Source organism: Cucurbitaria berberidis (assembly GCF_010015615.1).
Source record: "Cucurbitaria berberidis CBS 394.84 unplaced genomic scaffold K460scaffold_5, whole genome shotgun sequence".
Classification (NCBI taxonomy): domain Eukaryota; kingdom Fungi; phylum Ascomycota; class Dothideomycetes; order Pleosporales; family Cucurbitariaceae; genus Cucurbitaria; species Cucurbitaria berberidis.
In genome coordinates this window covers 1,378,888-1,398,597 of record NW_024468939.1, presented here as the reverse complement: position 1 = coordinate 1,398,597, position 19,710 = coordinate 1,378,888, and the positions used below count along the sequence as shown (strand labels likewise).

The 19,710-nt window shown below is 43.3% G+C and overlaps 7 protein-coding genes across 7 annotated transcripts; 4 read left to right on the top strand and 3 right to left on the bottom strand.

Annotated features, from left to right (window-relative positions):
* Window positions 1-269: 269 nt before the first annotated feature.
* K460DRAFT_369844 (uncharacterized protein) lies at window positions 270-765 on the top strand. Its single transcript, XM_040934040.1, has 2 exons — window positions 270-583; window positions 655-765. The coding sequence occupies exons 1-2, from the start codon at window positions 338-340 to the stop codon at window positions 751-753; spliced, it is 345 nt and encodes a 114-aa protein (XP_040784395.1). The 5' UTR covers window positions 270-337; the 3' UTR covers window positions 754-765.
* Window positions 766-1,261: 496 nt separating this feature from the next.
* K460DRAFT_379824 (uncharacterized protein) lies at window positions 1,262-4,033 on the bottom strand (the record flags this gene model as incomplete). The annotated part of the gene is made up of 3 exons (XM_040935200.1): window positions 1,262-2,013; window positions 2,069-2,982; window positions 3,033-4,033. The coding sequence occupies 3 exons, from the start codon at window positions 4,031-4,033 to the stop codon at window positions 1,262-1,264; spliced, it is 2,667 nt and encodes an 888-aa protein (XP_040784394.1).
* A 1,561-nt stretch (window positions 4,034-5,594) lies between these two features.
* K460DRAFT_409270 (ANTH-domain-containing protein) lies at window positions 5,595-7,798 on the bottom strand (the record flags this gene model as incomplete). The annotated part of the gene is made up of 5 exons (XM_040937234.1): window positions 5,595-6,895; window positions 6,944-7,055; window positions 7,110-7,300; window positions 7,430-7,670; window positions 7,751-7,798. The coding sequence occupies 5 exons, from the start codon at window positions 7,796-7,798 to the stop codon at window positions 5,595-5,597; spliced, it is 1,893 nt and encodes a 630-aa protein (XP_040784393.1).
* Window positions 7,799-8,173: 375 nt separating this feature from the next.
* Window positions 8,174-8,800, top strand: K460DRAFT_292082 (CS-domain-containing protein; the record flags this gene model as incomplete). Its single annotated transcript, XM_040929334.1, has 2 exons — window positions 8,174-8,398; window positions 8,453-8,800. 2 exons carry the CDS (start codon window positions 8,174-8,176, stop codon window positions 8,798-8,800), a joined length of 573 nt encoding a protein of 190 aa, XP_040784392.1.
* An 835-nt stretch (window positions 8,801-9,635) lies between these two features.
* On the top strand, window positions 9,636-10,543 carry K460DRAFT_419823 (uncharacterized protein; the record flags this gene model as incomplete). The annotated part of the gene is made up of 2 exons (XM_040938040.1): window positions 9,636-10,202; window positions 10,320-10,543. 2 exons carry the CDS (start codon window positions 9,636-9,638, stop codon window positions 10,497-10,499), a joined length of 747 nt encoding a protein of 248 aa, XP_040784391.1. The 3' UTR covers window positions 10,500-10,543.
* On the top strand, window positions 10,544-11,173 carry K460DRAFT_369839 (uncharacterized protein). Its single transcript, XM_040934039.1, has one exon. It carries the CDS (start codon window positions 10,674-10,676, stop codon window positions 10,950-10,952), a length of 279 nt encoding a protein of 92 aa, XP_040784390.1. The 5' UTR covers window positions 10,544-10,673; the 3' UTR covers window positions 10,953-11,173.
* Window positions 11,174-11,294: 121 nt separating this feature from the next.
* Window positions 11,295-14,240, bottom strand: K460DRAFT_409266 (uncharacterized protein; the record flags this gene model as incomplete). The annotated part of the gene is made up of 3 exons (XM_040937233.1): window positions 11,295-13,492; window positions 13,543-13,679; window positions 13,726-14,240. The coding sequence occupies 3 exons, from the start codon at window positions 14,238-14,240 to the stop codon at window positions 11,295-11,297; spliced, it is 2,850 nt and encodes a 949-aa protein (XP_040784389.1).
* Window positions 14,241-19,710: the final 5,470 nt, after the last annotated feature.

Genomic DNA, 19,710 nt, shown 5'->3' with positions numbered 1-19,710 from the left:
TTTTACTTTTAATATAACTTTATTAATATAAAATATTAAACTATTTTTAAATTCTAAAATTATAAAGAATACTTTTCTATATATTTTATATATATAAAGTTTTTATATAGCTTTACTATATAACTAGTTATTAAATAAAAAAAAATTAGATTTTTAGCTTTTTTACTAGTAAAAAGTGGTTCATCGGCTGAAACGGTTCATCGGCTGATCAGCCTCGGTATTGGCCAATTTAGCTAAATCCCCGGTCAACTCTACCCCACACCAGCTCTCCTCCCTCCCTCCATCCCTCTATTCAAGTCAATTCACGACCCTTCTACACCCATCGATCAGAACAGCAATGGCAGAGCCGCAGCCCTCCTCCATCAGCGAAGGCGCCGCAGACCCCCACGCCCCAACTGGCACCGCAGAAGACCGCAAAGCAGCCGCAGCGCTAGAATCGCTTGACGCTCAAGAAGATGGCGGCGAGAAGAAAGACGTGGACAACAAGGCACTAGACAAGGCGATGAAGGGTCTCAACGTGAAGGACAAAAAAGGCGAGGAGAAGAAGATTGTCAAGGTGGAAGCAGCAGACGTTGCTCTTTTGGTACGTTCATTTGCATGTGGTGGAGGGAGGGCGGGGGTAAACATGTAAAGAGAGGCTAATTGAACTGATAGGTCGCGGAACTCGAACTGTCAAAGCAGAAGGCGACGGAATTGCTCCGTGGGAATGATGGCGATGCTGTGAAGGCGATGGCTGCCTTTGTCACTACTTGAAGAACCCGCATGTTCTCTTTGGCATGATATGCTTGATTTAGGCCGCTTCCCGTGCGTGGCTCACTAAACTTGGGGTAAATGTTTGATGGCCCCCGGACACTTAGCTTACGCACACCGATTGAAGCAACCATCGCGGGTCATTGAGGCTGCGTGTCTTAGACCGAATAAGTCATCCTCGGAGCTAACATGTGTCGAGGATAAACAGGATCGGCTATGAAAGGCTGTTACACCGTTATTGCTTTGCTACGTTAGTGGAGAGCATACATGCAGGGCGCATGGCTCTTCCAAGTCCCCTGACCGATACAGTTTGCGTTCTATTTCAAGGGATCAGTTGCGCCGTACCAGTAAGGTACATATTACTACCGCTAGGGGAGAGAAGAAAGGCCGTAAAGCTCGGAGAGCTCTCTGCAAATCGTAAAAGCGATGTTACAACACAATGAACAGTACGGGGTAACAACCATGTACCACTAGGCTTACTCCACTTCTCAAGCGTATTGGCATTCAAGGGTCACCCATCGTCGCTATTAAAAACAACGGGTCGTTTCCTTTTTCTGCTGCTGCCTGGACGTCCTCCCTCGACCGCTACCACTGTTGAGCTAGGCGTTTTCCTTGCCTTGCCCCGGGTTCGCCGAATCATGTCGTTCCCTGATTCCTCGATCGCCGTGCCTTCGTTGTCTTCGTCAGTGGCTTGAACCTCTTGAGTCGACGTTGTAGCCTGAGGTTCATGTGATTCGGCGCTCGCTACGTCATGGTTGCTTTCGCCCCCTTCCATGTGTGCGGCAGAAGACCTGCGCGTCGTCCTCCCCACTCTGCCATGTCGCTGCGACACTCTCAAATGCTGGTGTCGGCTGGACCTCTCACTGGGTGCTGTCTTCAGCGCATTTTGAGACCAAGAAAGGCGACTATTAGTAGGGTCCTGGAACGCCTTCTCGGCTATCTTAGCCGTGCGTTTTTTTGCCCTGGATGATTGGTAGAGTGAATCAGAAGACTTGCCATTGGCTTTCCGCTTGGTTGGTTTAGCCGTATGTTTGACTGCAACAACCGTACCTTTGGGTTGCTTGAAGTCCCGGGTAGCTTCCGTGGAGTAGTTGTAGTGAAAGTATAGCTCAGTGCCAGCCTTGATGTCCTTAGTCGCATACAGGCCCAAGCGGAAGACCGTGTTACAGAGAAGGTTCTTCGCCTCGCAATTCGTAAGGCCTTTGGGAGCATTGTTGGTGAACCGTGTCTTGTTGCTCATGCATGTTCCATCGATTGTTTGTTCTGTATATCGTCATCAGCCAAATTGCATGAGGTATGGAATGAGATGGAGACTGACTCAGGTTCAAATCAAACAGATACATGGTCTTTTCGGCCTCATAGATAGCCTCCCGACGGACAGTTTCCTCCCGTGAAATTGTCTCGCCAAGGTATTCTCCAATGTACTCGCCCTCCCCGACGTCCTCGCCCATATAAAGGCCGAAGCCGTGCACTTCAGAGTGACCAAGCAACGTCTTCTTAGGAACACCCCTCTGGATCGCCACATCGCAGCATCGCCCTCCAAGGAGGCTTTCGTCGTACCGGTTTACTGGGTCAAGGATCTCCGCCGATCCGCATGAGCCGCAAAGATCTGCGTCACATTCTCTATTGAACGCTATGCACAGACAATCCTGCGATATACAGATGCGCTTCCCGGGCGTTGACGTGCAACTGCATCCTGGGAAACGCCTCTTGCACGATTGAGAGCATTGACATGTCTTTTCGCAATTGATACTTTCTCTATAGCATCGGCACTGCACTTGCTCGCAGCTACCTTCATGGCTGCAGGGGAAGAATGGCTTTCTTTTTTCCCATTGCATTGTATAGCTGTTGTCCGACCACCAAACCTTATCGAACTTTCCGTCTGATGGTATTGAGCCTCTAGACTCAATCATCTCTGATTCGGTATATGCATCAAAAGCATTCGGGTTTGCAGGAAGCTTGTAGTTGATTATCTTCTCGACATCGGAATCGTCATCAAGGTGCGCTGGCCAGAGATCGCCCGGGTCTTGGTCTTCTTCCTCATCCTCCTCCTCTTCGTCGGGCTCTTCATCATCGTAATCACTAAACCGTGAGGTGTGCCGAGAAGGGTTACCCTGATAGTCCGAATAGTCTTCCCGATGTTTGCGAGTTGCGGAGCTCTGCGCCGAGTTTTCGTTGGGCCAGTAATCTTGCGGTACCTCTCTGAGCTCACCATGGACGAGACAGTGGTGTCTGAATCAGTATGTGAGTAATAATTCCCTGTCTTCAGTTGTTATACTTACTGGTGACAAACTCTGCACATAGCTCCTCTGTATGTGAAGGTTGAAACAGCAGCTGGGTCTCTAGTCTTCTTGGAGACATACTTGAGAAAGGTCTCAGACTGCTGAGCCAGATACCAGATACTAAAGTTGCATTCTTTGAGCACTGCTGCGCATGCTGTTGCCGACTGCCTGAGTTTCCTTGCGCTCGGTTCTGTCCGCTGGGAAAGAAAATCTTGCCACTTGCCGTCGTCGCGTTGGAAAAGGTTGGCCTGCTGGTCTACCTTGTCGCGCTCAAACATTTCAATGCCGTAATTCGATCGGTTCAGCAGTAGACTTTCAAACTGGTTACCCTCCGAGGAGCCATCATTGATCAGCTTGATCATCCTATCCGGCGCTAAAAGCCAAAATAAGACATCATCCCATGCGATGCCAACCTTGCGCAAGAAAGCGTCGATACTATCTTTGTAAAAACGGCACTGCTCTAACCGAGTATTAAATAGCCCGTTCTCATCATGTTTCATTTCATAGTAACGCGGTAACTTCCTCAGCAATTCCTCGCGGTCATCCTCATGCTCATCTTGGAAGTATGGAGTGGCGAGTAGTTTCGACTCGTTGTCAGCAAGCATACTATTCTTCAAACTGATATATTCCCTGAATTTGGGGATGAAGATTGCCTTGAATTTGAATTTAGTTGTAGGTGCGGCCCAAGTCGATCTAATCACGGAGTCTTTTGGCTTGGCTTTCGTGAAGATTTCCTGGCTGAGATCTCGAAGCCTTCCGTTGCGGGGCGTCTTATCGAAAGGCGTCTGTATCGATGACATGCTTGCAAATGGCGAGATAGATTGTATATACTTCTCGGGTAAAGCTGGAGGGAGTGGACCTCTCCGCCGATGGCGTTGGGCGCGAAGCTCACGTTCTTGACAGGTCCTCTGACATTTCATCCTGACTCCGGCCAGGTGTGCATGCGCTTTTTGGCCTTCTCCTACAAAATATTTTAAGCAGTTAACCACCGCTAAGCGCATCATGTCAACATGGTCAGTGAGAGTTGAAGGACGTTCCGTATCGTCACTGGGCAACGGGGAGACGCCATTCTGCTCGTGCTGAGGTACCGCGGGCAGTGGTTCAAGCGAGGCATTCCGAGTGTTTGGGCCTACTTTTGCATCAGAGTTGGTGGCTGCGTGGACATTTGCTGATGCCTCTTTGCTCCGGCTTCGCCTTGTCAGAGGCTCAGAGTGCACGGTGCTATTAGGTGCGACTGATTCCCTGAGCTGAACAGCGTCCATTACCGGAGCCGGACCGTGTCGTTTGATAGGGCGACGTACCCGCGTCCCTCGCGCTTGACTTGGGTTTGCTGATTTTATGCCGTCTTTTCTTAGTTGGGTTCTTGTCGCGCTCTGGACCTCTGGTCTAGAAGTTTCCGCAGCCATAGACGATGTCGCATTGAACGCTCCAGTTGTTACATTTCCTGTATTGGCGTGCTCAATCGTCGGTTGCGTGTCAACGCGACTAGGTGTGGTCTGTTCGCCGGTAGACGCTCCAATTGGTGTTATCACGGTTGGAGTTGGAGTTGGCATGGCGGAATCAGAAGGAGTGTTGTGCAAGGAGTCGCCCATGGGTGACAGCTCTGAACGTTGAGCAGCGAATGGTGAGGCTGACCTAGGGGCTACATTTGCCCTACCGGAAAGTTGAAGAGGGCGTGTGCTTTTTAAAAGCCTAGTACTGGATTGAAAGCCTGGTAGTGTGTATGTGGAGGTCCGTCGTTTATGTCGTGAGGGCTCGTTAGGGCCAGCAGGTGCTTCTCCTCCCACCACTACCGATGGACCCTCATCATCGCTTATCACAGGTATGCGGTGTGGCAGGTCAACCTTCGCTCGCGGGATAACCCCTGCTCCAAAGCTACTGTCCCGTTTCGAGATCGAAGTGCTGCCTCGACTGGCATTGGAGGCTCCATTCTGCGCAGCGGCCCTTGCTGATGGCGGATCCTCATCGGATTGCGCAATTACCTCTACACCGCGGGGTGGAGGATTTGACGGTCGAGTGCGCCTTCGGACGCCGGGCAACTTGGGCGCAGGTAGATATGTGCGGTCATCTGGAATAGTATCGAGATCAATAGGATCGTTTGCAGTGTACCCGCGTCGATTGGCCATTGTGACTGGGCAGAAGCGTTGGAGTGATGTTCGCCGAACGCTAAAACGCGCCAACGCGCCATCACGTGTCTCACAAGCATCTTGAGAAAAACAATAGCAGCTACACGGACACTCTTGAGGTGGGCTAGTGATGACAGATTATTAATAATAATTACAGGTTCATCATGAAGGTGCTAACCCTAACCTTTGATCCCACCGACGAGATCAGCCATTGCAATACCACCCAGACTTGCACAGTAGTCCCGATTATGAGCATCCTTGCATCTCCCAGACGTCTGATCCAGGACTAGCACATTTCCTTGACTTACAGTCCGATAGCTATGCCATTCAACGGGACAAGAAAGCAGGAAGTAACAAAGAGCGCCGACCGCAAAGAAACGCCTCCCACTGTGGCGGAGTCCACCATACCGCACTGCCTCGCCCCCTTCCCTTCGGCCTACCCAAGGAAGTTTTGCTGTTGCTGCTGTCCCGGTCGTGGAAATACATTAGTCGTAGGGACCTGATCCAAGCTCATTCCGCCCAATGTGCCTGGGCCACCTGCACTCTGCCAGCCCTGCCCCGTTTGCTGGTTTACAAAAGCGCTTTGGCGGAAGGGATTGGTGCTCCCAGTTGCGTGGACCGTGAGGCCACCCTGTGGAGACGTAGCGTTCTGGGGTGATGGTTGTCTCGCAAACGGATTTGTCCCGGTTGGCGCTGGCTGTAGTGGCTGTAAGGGTTGTTGCTGTTGTTGCATGGGCGTGAAGAGTGACGATTGAACCGGAGACGCCGAGTAAGGTAACGAGCCGGTAGGTGATTGTGACTGCTGCTGAAAGCCGGTGGTGTGCTTTGCGAATGGATTCGTTGCAGAGCGGTTGAGCGAGCTTGCACCAGTAGGGTTGTTGAGAAGTTTGGGTTCAGCCATGCCAGCTGCACTGGGTAACATGGACTGTCGGAACGGGTTGGTCGACGTTTGCTGCGGTTGTAACGGCTCGGCGATAGTGGGCAGCTGCATTTGCTGTTGTGAGAAGTCGGGCACGCCGTTCTGCGGTATGGGAGCTAGCCCACTTTGAGGACTGAATGCGTGCTGCGGTGTATAGCCGCCAAAGCCAGCACCTGTAAACTGTGGTTGCATCTGCGGCGGCTGCATTTGTTGCTGCATTTGTGGCTGCTGTTGCATTTGGAACGGATTTGTGCCCTGTCCGTTCTGTGCAATGAAGGGTTGCTGCTGCTGAGGAAAGCCCATGTTTGCCGTCTGCTGGGGCATCTGAAAACTTTGCTGCTGAAAGCCAGTCTGTTGCGGATATTGCTGCATCATCGGCTGCGTGGCCATGGTCTGTTGGTTGTTTTCCAGTGATGCGAACAAATCGATCAGCGGTGCGCTTGTAGCGGGTTTCGATGGCGGTGCTGCCAGCTGCGGTGCTGCTGATGGCTGACTACTAGGTGTGTTTACTGTCACAGCCTTTGGCTCCTGGGTTTTACTGGCTCCATTGGTGGGCTTGCCCCCGTGTTTCTTTGCTTCTTTCTCCGCAAGGTATTGCCGCCGATTGACCTCGAAGTCTTTATCGTTGAGATACTCCTCTAGTGAAGCCGCCAGACTAGTCGGCGCATGTTTGATCTTCGGAATCTCTAATCTGGTCGAATGCTCATGTGAGCGGGCGAGGCTGAGATATGACACAACCGCCTCGGTTTGCTTCACAAAGGTGCGATATACGGCAAGGGCGCGTGTCGCATCCGGTTTTGACAGTTCGAAGTAATGCTCTGCATCATTAGTACAAGATAGCGTGAGATGAGATGAAGGCGACTAACCCAGGATATTGATGGTGCCCTCGTTCATAACGTGGAAGAGCACCAGCAGGTCCATGGTCAGCAACCGGAAAGCAGTCAATGTGATCTCGTTTTCCGGCTCATCGTCGAACGGCTGCGTTTGCGCTCTATCAGCATTCAAACCTCACGAGGCGTCTCTTCGCCGTACCTGGCATTTCAGAAGGGATCTGATCTGGTCCTGGACACTCTCCGCCTCTCGCAGGAGGCCCTTGTCGACAGTCAATCGCTTCAGTCGACCCTCGCCGCCGCGTACGTAGTCCACTCTGGTCGCACCATATTCTATCGCTCGTCGTAGTAGGTATTCGGCGTATGTCCGTATATTGTGGCCTTGGGTTTGTACTGCGCATATTGTCAGCGCGTTCTTCCTACCCCAAATCCAACCGCGACCCATATACACCCACTCTACAGAAGAGCCTCGGGCCACACCAGCTCGCCGCTAGATCTCGGGAACAATGCCTGTAGACGTACCCTCTGTGAAATGATTAATTGCCAACTTTCTCTGCGGATTCTGCGCCAGATACTTCAATGTCACTTCCGGCTCGCCCTCTCGTATCATGAGATGGACAATGATCAAGCTCTTGAATACAATGGTCCATGTCGAGTCGCGCAGGCGGTTCGTGAGGGCGCGAAAGATCTCGGCGACGCCTGCCTCGCCGGCATGCGTCGCTACTAGGATATGCTCGACATACTTGGATTTGGGCGCTGCGAGCTGTGCCGGTATATATTAGCGTGCGGGTCGAAGAAAGGCTGCGAACGGCAGAGCACGGGGAGCTGCGCATAGCTAGCTACCTTGATCTTGGTCCCGCCCTTCACACTCTTCTCGAAGGAGCTCGCCATGAGTGCCTAGGGGTACTACTGCTGGGAGAGTTGCTGCCCGAGCGGGCCGCGCAATGCGTCGTTGTCCGGTGGTCGTGTTGTGGCCGGCGGTCGCAGTAGCTCGGATGTCTCTATCGCAGCATCACGTCGAGCAGGAAGAATAGGAGGAGTCGCCTTATCAATAAATGGAGCCGTCGCGCAGATTGCTGTTCCGGCGTGCGTGGTCGTTGTTGGACCGAACCGGGGTACAGCATTGAGGATGGGCGCACGGCCATGGCAGCAGCTTTGGCCACGAACGATGACGATGGCGATGGAGCTGCCGGCGGTCCACGTTCCCCTCCAAACAAATTCACCATCCTTTCGAAACAAGCCACCAAACAACCGACGACCGCCGCCATGCCCGACTCGCCACCACCTGAGGAGCGAGAGAAGGCCGACGTCCAGGCCCGCGCAAAGGAGCAGGCCGAGCAGGCCGCGCTGCCGTACAAATGGGACCAAACCATCAAGGACGTCGACATCACAATCTCCATCGAAGCAAAGTACAAGGGAAAGGACTTGGACGTCAAGATCAGCCGGAACGCGCTCAAAGTCGGCATCAAGGGCCAGCAGCCTTTCATTGATGTACGTACTCGCACACTCACTTCTGGGTCGCATCTAACATTACCATGTTTGCAGGGCGAGCTTCCCCACGCCATCCGTGTCGATGAGTCGACCTGGACGCTCGCCTCATCTGGCTCGGCCAAAGAAATCGCCGTTCACCTCGACAAAATGAACCAAATGGAGTGGTGGCCCCATGTCATCACCTCCGCGCCCAAAATCGACGTCTCCAAGATCCAGCCTGAGAACAGCAAACTGGGTGATCTCGACGGCGAGACACGCGGCATGGTGGAGAAGATGATGTTCGACCAGAGGCAGAAGGAGCAGGGAAAGCCGACCAGCGACGAGCAGAAGAAGCTGGACATTCTCTCGCAGTTCAAGCAGCAGCATCCCGAGATGGACTTTTCGAATGCAAAGATGGGATGAGCGGGATATGACAAGGTTATGACGCGATGAGACAGGTCGAAGATACGAGGAATGATCAATGACGAAAACGATGATGCAAGAATTGCAATGCTCGCAAGAGTGTATGTGCGCACTCGTCCAAAACGCTTCCTGACCCAATACGCTCGGAACATTTACAATCATGGAGATAGACGATGGGCTCGCTAGATGGCGTGAAAGAGAAGTGGAAATATATGTGGCTTTCCACATGGCCCAAGTGCTCGCTTTGCCTGGTTGACTCAATTTTCATCGTGTTCCCAGCTGCCATAACAAGATAGCACCATGATCTTCGACTGCTCATATGGGAACCCATTGAGAACAAAGTGTCACAATCACAAGGAACTGGCGCTGTACAAGAATATCGTCGTCGAGATTTGGGGCCACATTGCTTCCATGGACAGAGGTCAGGCGCACATAAGATGTTCGGAAGAAGTCACGTGCCGCTTGAGAGAAGCCCGTCATTTATCATGATAGATGATCGAGAACATGAAGAGACCGAGACACACTTTTCATCGTGCAAAATGCGGCCGTTTGTGTTTGGCTCTAGGTGATGATTCTTATATATCGCATGATACTTTTTCACGTACATACAGTTGTTTGGTTGCCTCTAGGATGCATTGAACTTTCCAGACGGTAATGCAAAGGCCTAGCCGACCCCAAGCAGCAGCTGCGTACGCCGTGGCGTCATATCAGTGCGTTTGGACTCACCTAAAGTGACTGCCAGTACTAACACCATGACTTTCTTACACCACTTCGACCGCTCCAAGCCTATCGTCTATCGCTAGTGGCCTATCATTACGCAACAACATAAACAGCCATGGCAAGGAGAAAGGGTAATAAACGCAAGAAGCAAGCAGACAGCGCCGTCGCGCAAAGCTCGACAGATGTGCAACCCACCCATCCCACAAGGCCACAGCCCCCGAGATCTACAGATCGCCAGCCTTCTACGAGTCCGGAGCCAAGCAGCTCTCAACTGGCAGAGGAGCGGAAGAAGGTAGACAGCGTCGTCGCGCCCAAATTGTTAGATGCAGAACACGCCCAGCCCACGGGGCTTCCAACTCAAAGCTTTACGAATCCTCAGCCTGCTACGAAAACGGGGCCAAGCAGCTCTCGACCAACAAAGGGGAAGGGGCGAGCTGAAACGCCTTCGGAGCCCTCAGTCGACTGGGAACTGCCACCCTGGCCATCAGAAGAATTCGGAGCACCATTAACTACCAAAGTATTCCTTGAAGGACTCAGAGAGCTTTGCGCTTGCTCGCAGAATCATATCAGGGCGTCTGCATGGATGCAACCCGGTGCTAGCTACTGGTTTGGCATAATCAAGATCCTCTATCAACAGATGGAAACCGTGGCTTCCCGGGAGTTAGCGGCTATGAATGCCGAGGTGAGGGTATTCGTGGAAGCCTTTTGGACGAACAAATCAAAAAAACTAGGCTGGCCTCTCCATCCTACAGGTTCCTTGTGGTCCCGATCCAGACTGCACAAACAACTCTTCGACTAGGAGCTCGAGCTAGAGAAGGGCGAGATGCGTGGATCAAAGGCGAAGAATAATCCGGCTTGGGACTTTCTCGAGATTCTTCGGTCCCAGACAGGGCCAGATCGTACTAATCAATGGGTTCGTATTGGGGATATGTGGGAGCGCGTCAACAACAAGCTCAACAAGGTCAATAATACATACTAGGAGATGTTATCGGGCCGACAGTATGTTGTCTGTACCCTCTCAATTATAGCAGACTCTATGGGGCTTGTTGAGCAAGCGGTAGATGCTCAAACGAGGGAAATGGAGAGAATACGAGGTTAGTACTTGATGCCCTTACATGGTACGGTCTCTCTCTGACACCTTTAGATCAAACATATGCTGCATTGCCTCGGCCTCGGCGTCAAGATACTACCAATCCAGCACAAGAGGCAGGCCAGCAATACGACCAACAGTCGGACCAAGAAGTTGGCCAGCAAGCGGACCAAGAAGTGGACCAGCAAGCAGAACAGCAAGCAGAACAGCAAGCAGACCAGCAAGCAGACCAGCAAGCAGACCAGCAGCCCGACGAATCCTCAAACGACCAGGAGAACCCCCTGTCAGCCAGCTGGGCGGCATCCGTCGCCGAGTCCTACGACACCGGATACCCACCACTAAGCTCATCACCCGGCCTTTACGAGCCCTACTTCACTCTGCGAGACATACGCGTGGCAGCGGAAGAGCTTGGCGCAACCACTGAAGATCAAAAGCATAATATAGAAGATATTTTCTTAGCCGCGCACAGGGGCCTGCTTCCGCGTCCTGAAGGTGGAATAACGGCCAAGGGGGAGGAGAAGGAGTAGTGAGATGGTTGGCAATGCGGATGATACTGCATACTTTACTGTAACTCATGAGAGGACAAGGTCATGCATCAAGTATAGCAATAGAGCATTGTGCTTGGACTTTCTCTGAGAGGAATATGCATTGTATTGATAACTTTCAGCCAAGCTCGTAGAGTTCCTACGTTATACCTCGCTCACTCGCCTTGTCTGACGCTAATGATACCTTCCCACTCTCTCCATCTCCCCTAATCGACTCAGCTCTCCCTTCGCCACTTGTCGGGCTAGTCGGCGCGCTACCCTCGACTAGCGGCGCTGGAACGACAAACAGGCTCTCTCCTGCCTCGTCCCCAAGCTCATCCATATGATTTTGCTTCTGGCTAGGACGGCGGTTATGCGAACTCAGGTTCAGACTCGGCTGACGTTGCCGTCGCTTAGGGAGGGCAGGCGGCGGCGTCGAAGGCGTGGTACTTCCGACTGAAGACTTTCTACGTGGCAGTGGCGGCGGCTTGTCTTGAGTGGAGTGGGACTTCCTGCGAAAAATGTCCTCACTGTCTTGTGTGGCGTCACTTGCCTGCTGGGTATCTGTAGGAGGGACAAGCTGTTCCTTGCTCTTCCTTTCAGACAAAACGGGTGTCGTCGAGATAGGCTTCCTCTTTGCCAGATTGGCAAATGTAGACGCTGCTGGCAAGGTCCAGGTCTGCCGCTTATCCGGCTTTGCAGGTGGTGGGAGCGGCTGCCCTAGAGGTGGCAAAGGCTGGCCTCGACCCATTGGCTCAGTATGTGACTTTGATACGGAAGGGGATGACTCCGTTGCGCCGTCACCGTCCAAGCCTTGGCCCTCAGAGGACAGTGGTCTGTTGTTGATTAGACTATTTTTGCTCCCTATAGGATTGTTGGTCCGCGAGGATTGTGGATTCTGTTTCGAGACGAGCCAGTTTCTCGCTGCTGCTGTAGCCGAGTTAAGCGACTGGTTGAGGGTCTGCTTTTTTGTTGCGTTCGTTGCGCTAGCTGCGGCGGCGGCGGCAGCTGCAATTTCTTGAGCGGTCAAGTCTTTTGACCTCATGCGTGCGTGTCCCTTCTCGGTCTCGGGAATGGGGGCTGACCTCGTGCTCGCTCCTGAAATCGAAGCTGTAGTCACGTCCTCAGCCGAACTGCTCGAAGACTCTGCTGTAATATCCGAGATTCCAGGTGGGAATGGTGATCTCATTGGCGACGGGATAGGAAGCGACCGTATGCTTGTTGGTGTCTTGCTTTCGCGGTCGTTCACAATCTCGGCTGAAGCATTCGCTGAATCGAGCTTGACTTGTGCTGTAGAGGATGCCGATCGCAATGGTCGGGGTCTCACAGACGATGACTTGTAGTCTGTTGAACTGGAAATGCCAGTTCCGAGTTCCTCAGACTCAATGCTGGAGGAAATAGATAGGTGCGAGCCGGCGTCCGCGTTCTCGTCGAGTTTCTCAAGATCGGGAATTGCGGATTCCATTGCAGCATCATCGTGCTTGATCTTAGGAAGCTCCTCTATTTCACCCATCTTGTCACCTTCCCAGATCCCCCCGCGTATGATCTGCGCAATCGTGTCCGTGAACGGCATGTCGTCCCAATTCGGCAATACCAATGTCTCGTTGACGACCTCTCGTATACGACTCTCGATAGCCCTCAGTACAACGCCATAAGTAATCTGTCGCGAGCTCACAATTGGCTCGAGTGCTAGCTCCATCCGCGGTGGTGATTCGAACGTTATCCAGAGCCTGTTACTCGGAGGCGGCTTGATCCTAATGAGAAAATGTCCATCGAGCTTCTTCAGGACGGTTGCAAGAACGAGGGTCACTTCACGCGCCTTGAAGCGAGCTCCCAGATCGATTCGTGCAGTCGCCGAGATTTCAATTCGGATGTTGCCCTTGTAGCTGACGTCGGCTTCTACGACAAGATCGCCATCGACAGTAAGCTCCTTGAGCTTTGGATTTGTAATGAAAGGTGGTAGGGTTCCCATATCAACGCTGCGCAATTGAATGCTGCTGATGAGTGCAGGCTTACGCACGCGAGCTATCTTCTTGTTGATCTTCGTCGCAATGAAGTTCTTCACCTCTGACGTTTTGTAGAGAGCAAGGAAGACCCTGCCGATCAGGGCGTTGATCCAGCGGGTGTGCAAGTTCTCTTCTGAGGCATGCAACTGCTGGACGAGCTTGACAAGGTCCGGTGTCTCGAACTTGAGCGGAATAGGAGGCAGATTGCTAGCGGCGTGGTCCTTGTGGTGTTCCTGCGCCTGGAGCATCGCGTGGTAAAAGTCCTCCTTCTCCGAGCAATTGTCGGAGAAGAGATAAAATGCTTTGGCCTCTACGGCAGCATCGCCATCGAGCTTTTGAATCAACCGAATGCCTGCCCTAGTAAGTATTGCAGCTTTGAATGCATCACAACAATAAACATACAGTTTCGCTTAATCCACAACTCGCCTTCAGGGATGCGGTCTCCACCAGAGTATACGTCGGCTTTGTAGTGCGCAAGAGAGATCACATGGCGGACCTCGATTTGGTCTTCGTTGTCGTAGAGCATCAAGTGTCCGAGCCTGCCTCTTGTTAGCTTCTATGCCACCACTGGACATAGCAGCATACCGTAACACGACGTAGAAGACATTCCGCGCCTTCTTGCTTCTCGCGTTCGAAGCCTCGATTGTCGGGCTCATGGTTTTATTCCGGTCAAAGATACTCCTGTACATGGACTGATACACACTAGGGCTCTCCATGGATACTACAGCACCGGCAGGAGTCGTACGATCTGGGGGTTTCCCGTTGATACCGCCAGGCACATACTCGCGACATACGGCGAAGTACCCAGCAAATACGTCGGGTACATGAGTTCTTCCTTTCAACTTCTCCAATATCTCGTCATCTAGCCCAAAGCCCAGGTTGTTACTGTCTTCATCGTTCCCACTCATCGATCCATTAGACTTTCTGCGTCCCTCTACTCCGCCGTTGGGGGCTGTTCCTCCAAGGCTCTCGTGGTCAACTGGCGTGGTACATAGGAACCAGGCGAGTGCAAGCACGGCCGGAAGAAGAGTCAGTCCTCCTATCAAGTACCCCCATACGAAGATCTTCAGTACGGTCCCATACCCCCAGTCTCCGCTCATCGTGCCTTCTTTGTTATGTCCTTATGCAGATCATCCTTCACCATTGGATGTGTTCTGAAAGCCTCCACTTCGATTCTGGCAAGTCGGTGCGCTCTTGAGAGGCTCGTAGTGCGGACGCAAGGCGGGAGCTCCGAGCTATAGGAGCAAGCTGGAAGAGGACGGTAGCGAGCGGTGCTAATGAGCGGCGTGCGAGGCAGGTCGAGACAAACTATGTGGACACTCTACAACAACAATACGTGGTCTCAAAGAATCGAGGCTGAGACAAAGTCTGACTCTGACTTCGGAGCCGGTGTAAAAGGAATCGTGAGACGCGAGCACCGTTGACGCCTCGGTGGGGCCGGAGTTACCACGTGTGGAGACGCAGCGATCGACAGAGGCGGCCGTGCGCTATGACGGCATCTTCGACATGCAACAGCTACCGTAGTCTATACATAACATAGGGTAAGAGGTTCCTCCATCAATAGATGTGAGCGGTAATATTGCTGGATACACAGGTAGCATTCGTCTGTCGTCGGTCCATCTGCGCTGCTACTGTATCTTGGATAATGTCATGATATAGGAGTAATAATCTGTATTTATAAGTTTTATTAAGCTAAACTAGCTGCTAAGTAAATAATATATTTTATTTTAGCACAGACTATCTTTTTTTAATATTTATATAATAGCTATACTTTTGTAAACTAGTAGCTAAATATTATTAAATTTAGTACTAAAATTTTTATTTTTCTAGATAATTCTGTAAGTAAGAATAAACAACCTAATATTTATTATTATACTATAATAAAAAAAAACTTAAAGAAAAAATTTTAAAAAAAAAAAGCTATTAAAAAAAAAAAATTATTAAAGAAAAAAAACTACTATACTCTATTACTTTAAAAATAGAAAAAAAAATTATTTTTTTATTTATATAAAGCTTACTTTTATTAATAAAAACTTTAGTAACTATAGCTAATGCTTTTTTAGCTTTTAAAAATAATAATATAAATATACTATTAAATATAAAATTACAAGCTGTATATTATATAGTAATAAAATAAGCTTTTATATAATTAAAAGTTTTACTAAGTATTTATTAGTGCTTATAAAATTAGACTATTATTAATTACTTTTTAAAAAAAAAGTTTTATATACAAAAAAAGCAAGCTTTTATATATTATAAAAAAAAAAAAATTTATATTTATATAAGTACTATTTTAGTAGGCAGGCAAAAAAGTAGTTTTTTATTATAGTTTATATATAAGAAAAAAACTAAAACAAGAACTTATAAGTATAGTATAAAAAGTTTATAAAATTATATTAAAAAAAATAAATAAATAAAGTATTTTGCAAAAAAGTATTTTAATTTATTTATATTATTATATTAATCTAAAATGCAATAAAAAGCTGCTAAATTAATTAAAAGTCTAATAAACTTTATTTAAGTAATATTTTATTTTTTAAATTAATTTATTTGCTAAGTTTTTTTAAGGCTTTTATAAAAGTAGTGTCTTTATTTAGTAGTATATTATTTAGTTAAATTTTTCTAATTTTGCTTATAGCATTAGCTTTTTTATTTATTTTATTATAATTTTTTTGCTGCTTATTCTTGCTTGCTAAAAAAAATACTTATATAATTATTTTAATTTATTTAGCTATAAAAAGCTTTTAGTTTAAAATTTTTATAGTAAAAATAGTAATTACTAAAATAGAAGCTAGATTAGTTACTAGTTTTACAATAAAGTTTTTTATAAAATTTTCTACTAAATTTGCTATAAAATTTAATATAAAATATTAAGCTATTAGCTTTTTTTTTTTATTTACTATTTTTTTTTTTAAAATTTAAAGCTTTGTAACTAGCGTCCTTTTTTTTACTAAAATAATTATTTTTTAATATTTAGTAAAAAGTTTAGAAATTCTAATATATTTAAATATTTTTAGCCTAAGCTAAAGCTTAAATATTCTGTCTAAATTAAAAACAATATTTTTGCCTTTACTATTATTACTATAGAAACTTTTATTCTTTTTAGGGATCTTAGTACGCTTATTATTATTTATAATTTTATACTTATAATTTTAAGTATTATTTATACTTTAAAGCTTTTTATTTTTTTTTTTTTTTTTTAATTTTTATGCTTTTTAAAGCTTTAGTAGCTTTTACTTAATCTTTTTCTTAGTATAATAAAAAAAGCTAAAAAACTATTTTTTAAGAATTTTATTAATTTTTATATATATAGCAGTATACTTAGCTTAGTTATTTTTTATACTTTTAACATTACACTTATTTATAATAAGCTAAACTATTTTAAAAGTATTAATAGTATGCTTTTTATTAATTTAAGCAATGCGCTATTTATTTAGTAGTATAAAATTTATTTTAATTTTACTTTTTTTTTTTATATTTTTATTTTTTTTTTGTACTTTTATTCTTTTTTTATTAATTATTATTTTTTTAGTAGTATATTATATAGTCTAGCAGGCAAAATAGTTTGCTAATTTACTAAAATTATATATTTAAAAACTTATACTTATACTTTATAAGTAAACTAAACTATAGACTTATATAAAGTTTTTATTTAGTATAAAATTAAAATTGTTTAGAAACTCTGCTTTAAGTAGTATTTAGTATAAATTATTAATTAAAATTTTAAACTTTTACTTTAGCTTTATAGCATTAAAATTATATTTAATTATATAAAAAACTTTTTTACTATTAAATAAGTAGGCCTTTATAATATTTTTGTATTTTATAGTATTATTTATAATTTTAGTTTGCTAGTTTTAGTTGTATTATAAAAGTATTTAAATATAAATAATAAGCAAGTTAATTATTTAATAGTGCTTTTAATTTTTTTTTAAAATAAAAAAGTTTAAATTCTTTAATTTTTAATTTAGTTATATAATTTAGTAGCTTTGCTTTTTAAGCAGAGTAATTACGCAGTATATATAAAAATTTTTGCTATTTACTTTTAAAAAAAATATAAAATTTGCAGTAGTTTATATAGTTTTTTATATACTTAAAATATAAATATTATTTTTAAAGTAAGCTTTTATATTAAACAGTTTTTTTTTTTTTATTTACTAGTTGCATTTCCGCAGAAGATATTCTATTAATAAATAAAGTTTTTAATTAAAATCCTACTTATTAAAATTATAAGAATTATATTTAGTTAATTTTATTTTAAATTTTATTTTAGTGCATATAAAGTTTAACTTTTGCTAGCAATTAATAAAGTAGTATTTAATTATTTTACTTATTTGCAAAAAATACTACTATATATCTAAATTTTTTAGTATATTAGTATATTTAAGCGCTTTTATAATAAAAGTAGTAGTAGTACTTAATATATTTTAAAGCTTTTAAAAGCGCTTTTAATTAAAAAATACTAAAATTAATTACAAATTTTATTGCTAGTTTTTACTTACTTTTATAAGTTTTATTATTATATTTTTCTAGTTATACTTTTTATTAAGTTCTTTAAGAACTTTTAGGTTCTACTAAAAAAAAGTAATATTTTTATTTTAAAGTATAAGTAATTTATTTTTTATTTTTTTTATTACTTTTTTAAAGTTACTTGCAGTAGTTTAGTTTTGCTACTATTTAGAAATTTATTATAAATAATTTTTATATTTTTTATAAAAAAGTATAAAATTAAATTTATAGCTAGAATTTATTAATTTTTTTAAGTTGAAGGAAGGCTAAAACTGCTCAGGCAGCTATTCAATAATAAAACAACAGTACTATATATAATAAAATCTATATATCTATGCTAGTTTACTGTATTAAGCTATACTTTAAAAAAAATATACTATAGTATATTGCGAGCTGTCTATTTGCAGCTTATAATAAATTAATTTAATAATAAATATACAATATACTTAGTTCGTAATAAATTTATAAATCTAATATAGTAATATTATAAAATATTAAATAATTATTTTAAAGAAATATTGTTTTTTTAGCAAAAAAAGGGATAATATTATAAAGTATATTTAAAAGATTCCTACAACAAAAATTTCTAATAGAAAGCAAAAAAGTAAAAAGTAAGAAAAAAAAGCAAAGTATAAAGTGCAAAAGTAGAAAATTATAAAATTATATAATAAAAGTTTTATAATTGCAATTTAGTAGTAGCAATTTAGTAGTAGCAATTGCTTAGCGCATAATATATAAAATATTATAATTAAAATATTATTTTTTACTTTATAAAATTTCGCAATACTTTTTTAATAGCAATAGTTATTTAATGCAACAGTATTTAACGCAAAAGTAATTAAAAATAAAGCTTATTTTTATACTATAGCTTATTAAAAATTAATTTATTTTTATATACTTACTAGTTGTACATTTCTAACTATTGCGTAAATACTATATATCTACTCTTAATTATTAATAAAATAAATTTTAACTATTTAAATACTATAATTATAGAACGCAGGAAGAAAGCCTGTATTAATAATTATTATTAATTATTAAATTTAAAAGCTTAAGAAATATTAAAGCTCTTTTAGTTTTATATTAAAAACTTATATATTTAAAGTAAGTAATTATTATAGCTATATAATAATAATATATTTACTTACTGCTAAATTATATAGGGCAGCTAAAGTTGCTAAATAAGTTTTTTTTTATTAACTAGCAGCGTATGCTAAAAAAGCTAGCTAAAAAGCTAATTAAAAAAAAAAAAAAAAATAATAAAAACTTATTTATTAATAGTTTCCTGCAGTAAAAAGGGCTAAAAAAATACTTATATATTAATAAGTAAATAATTATTAGTTATAACGCGCAATATAGCAGTGCAGTAAATAGTATTTAGTACTACAGGCCTAGTATTGCGCAGTATATTAGTACTATTATTTATATAAACAGCAAAACTTATTATAAAATAGTTATAAAAATAATAGTAGTAAATTGCAGGCTATTAATTGCTTATTGCGGAAAATTTAAAATATAAAATATTTAATATTATAAAGTTTAACAATATAGTAAAAGAGTTTAGTACTATATTCTTTACTACTAAATATAATCTGTTTTATATTAGCTTAAGTTTTAGTATTTTACTTTATAATTTTATAAAGTTGTAGTAATTATAATAATTATAGTATTATAGTATTATAGTATTATAGTATTTATAGTATTAGTATTTGCGGTATTTATAATTGCAGTAATTTGTACATTACTATAGTAGCTTAAGTTAGCTAAAAAACTACTAAAGCTTAATTAGTTATTAATAATAAAATTAATGTATAATAGTTTAATAGGGTCCTTGTCTAGAGAACTTTTTTTTTAAGTTTTTTTTTTTTTTTTTTTTTTTTTTTTTTTTTTTTTTTTTTTTTTTTTTTTTTTTTTTTTAGGTTTTTCGGCTGCAGTAGCGTTTATAAATTATAATTTTATATTTTTTTACGCTAATTGTATTTTTAAGCAATTAAAATAGATTATTGCAATAGTATTTAGTATTAAAAAAATAAAAGTAAAAGTAGAAAGTTGTTTATATAT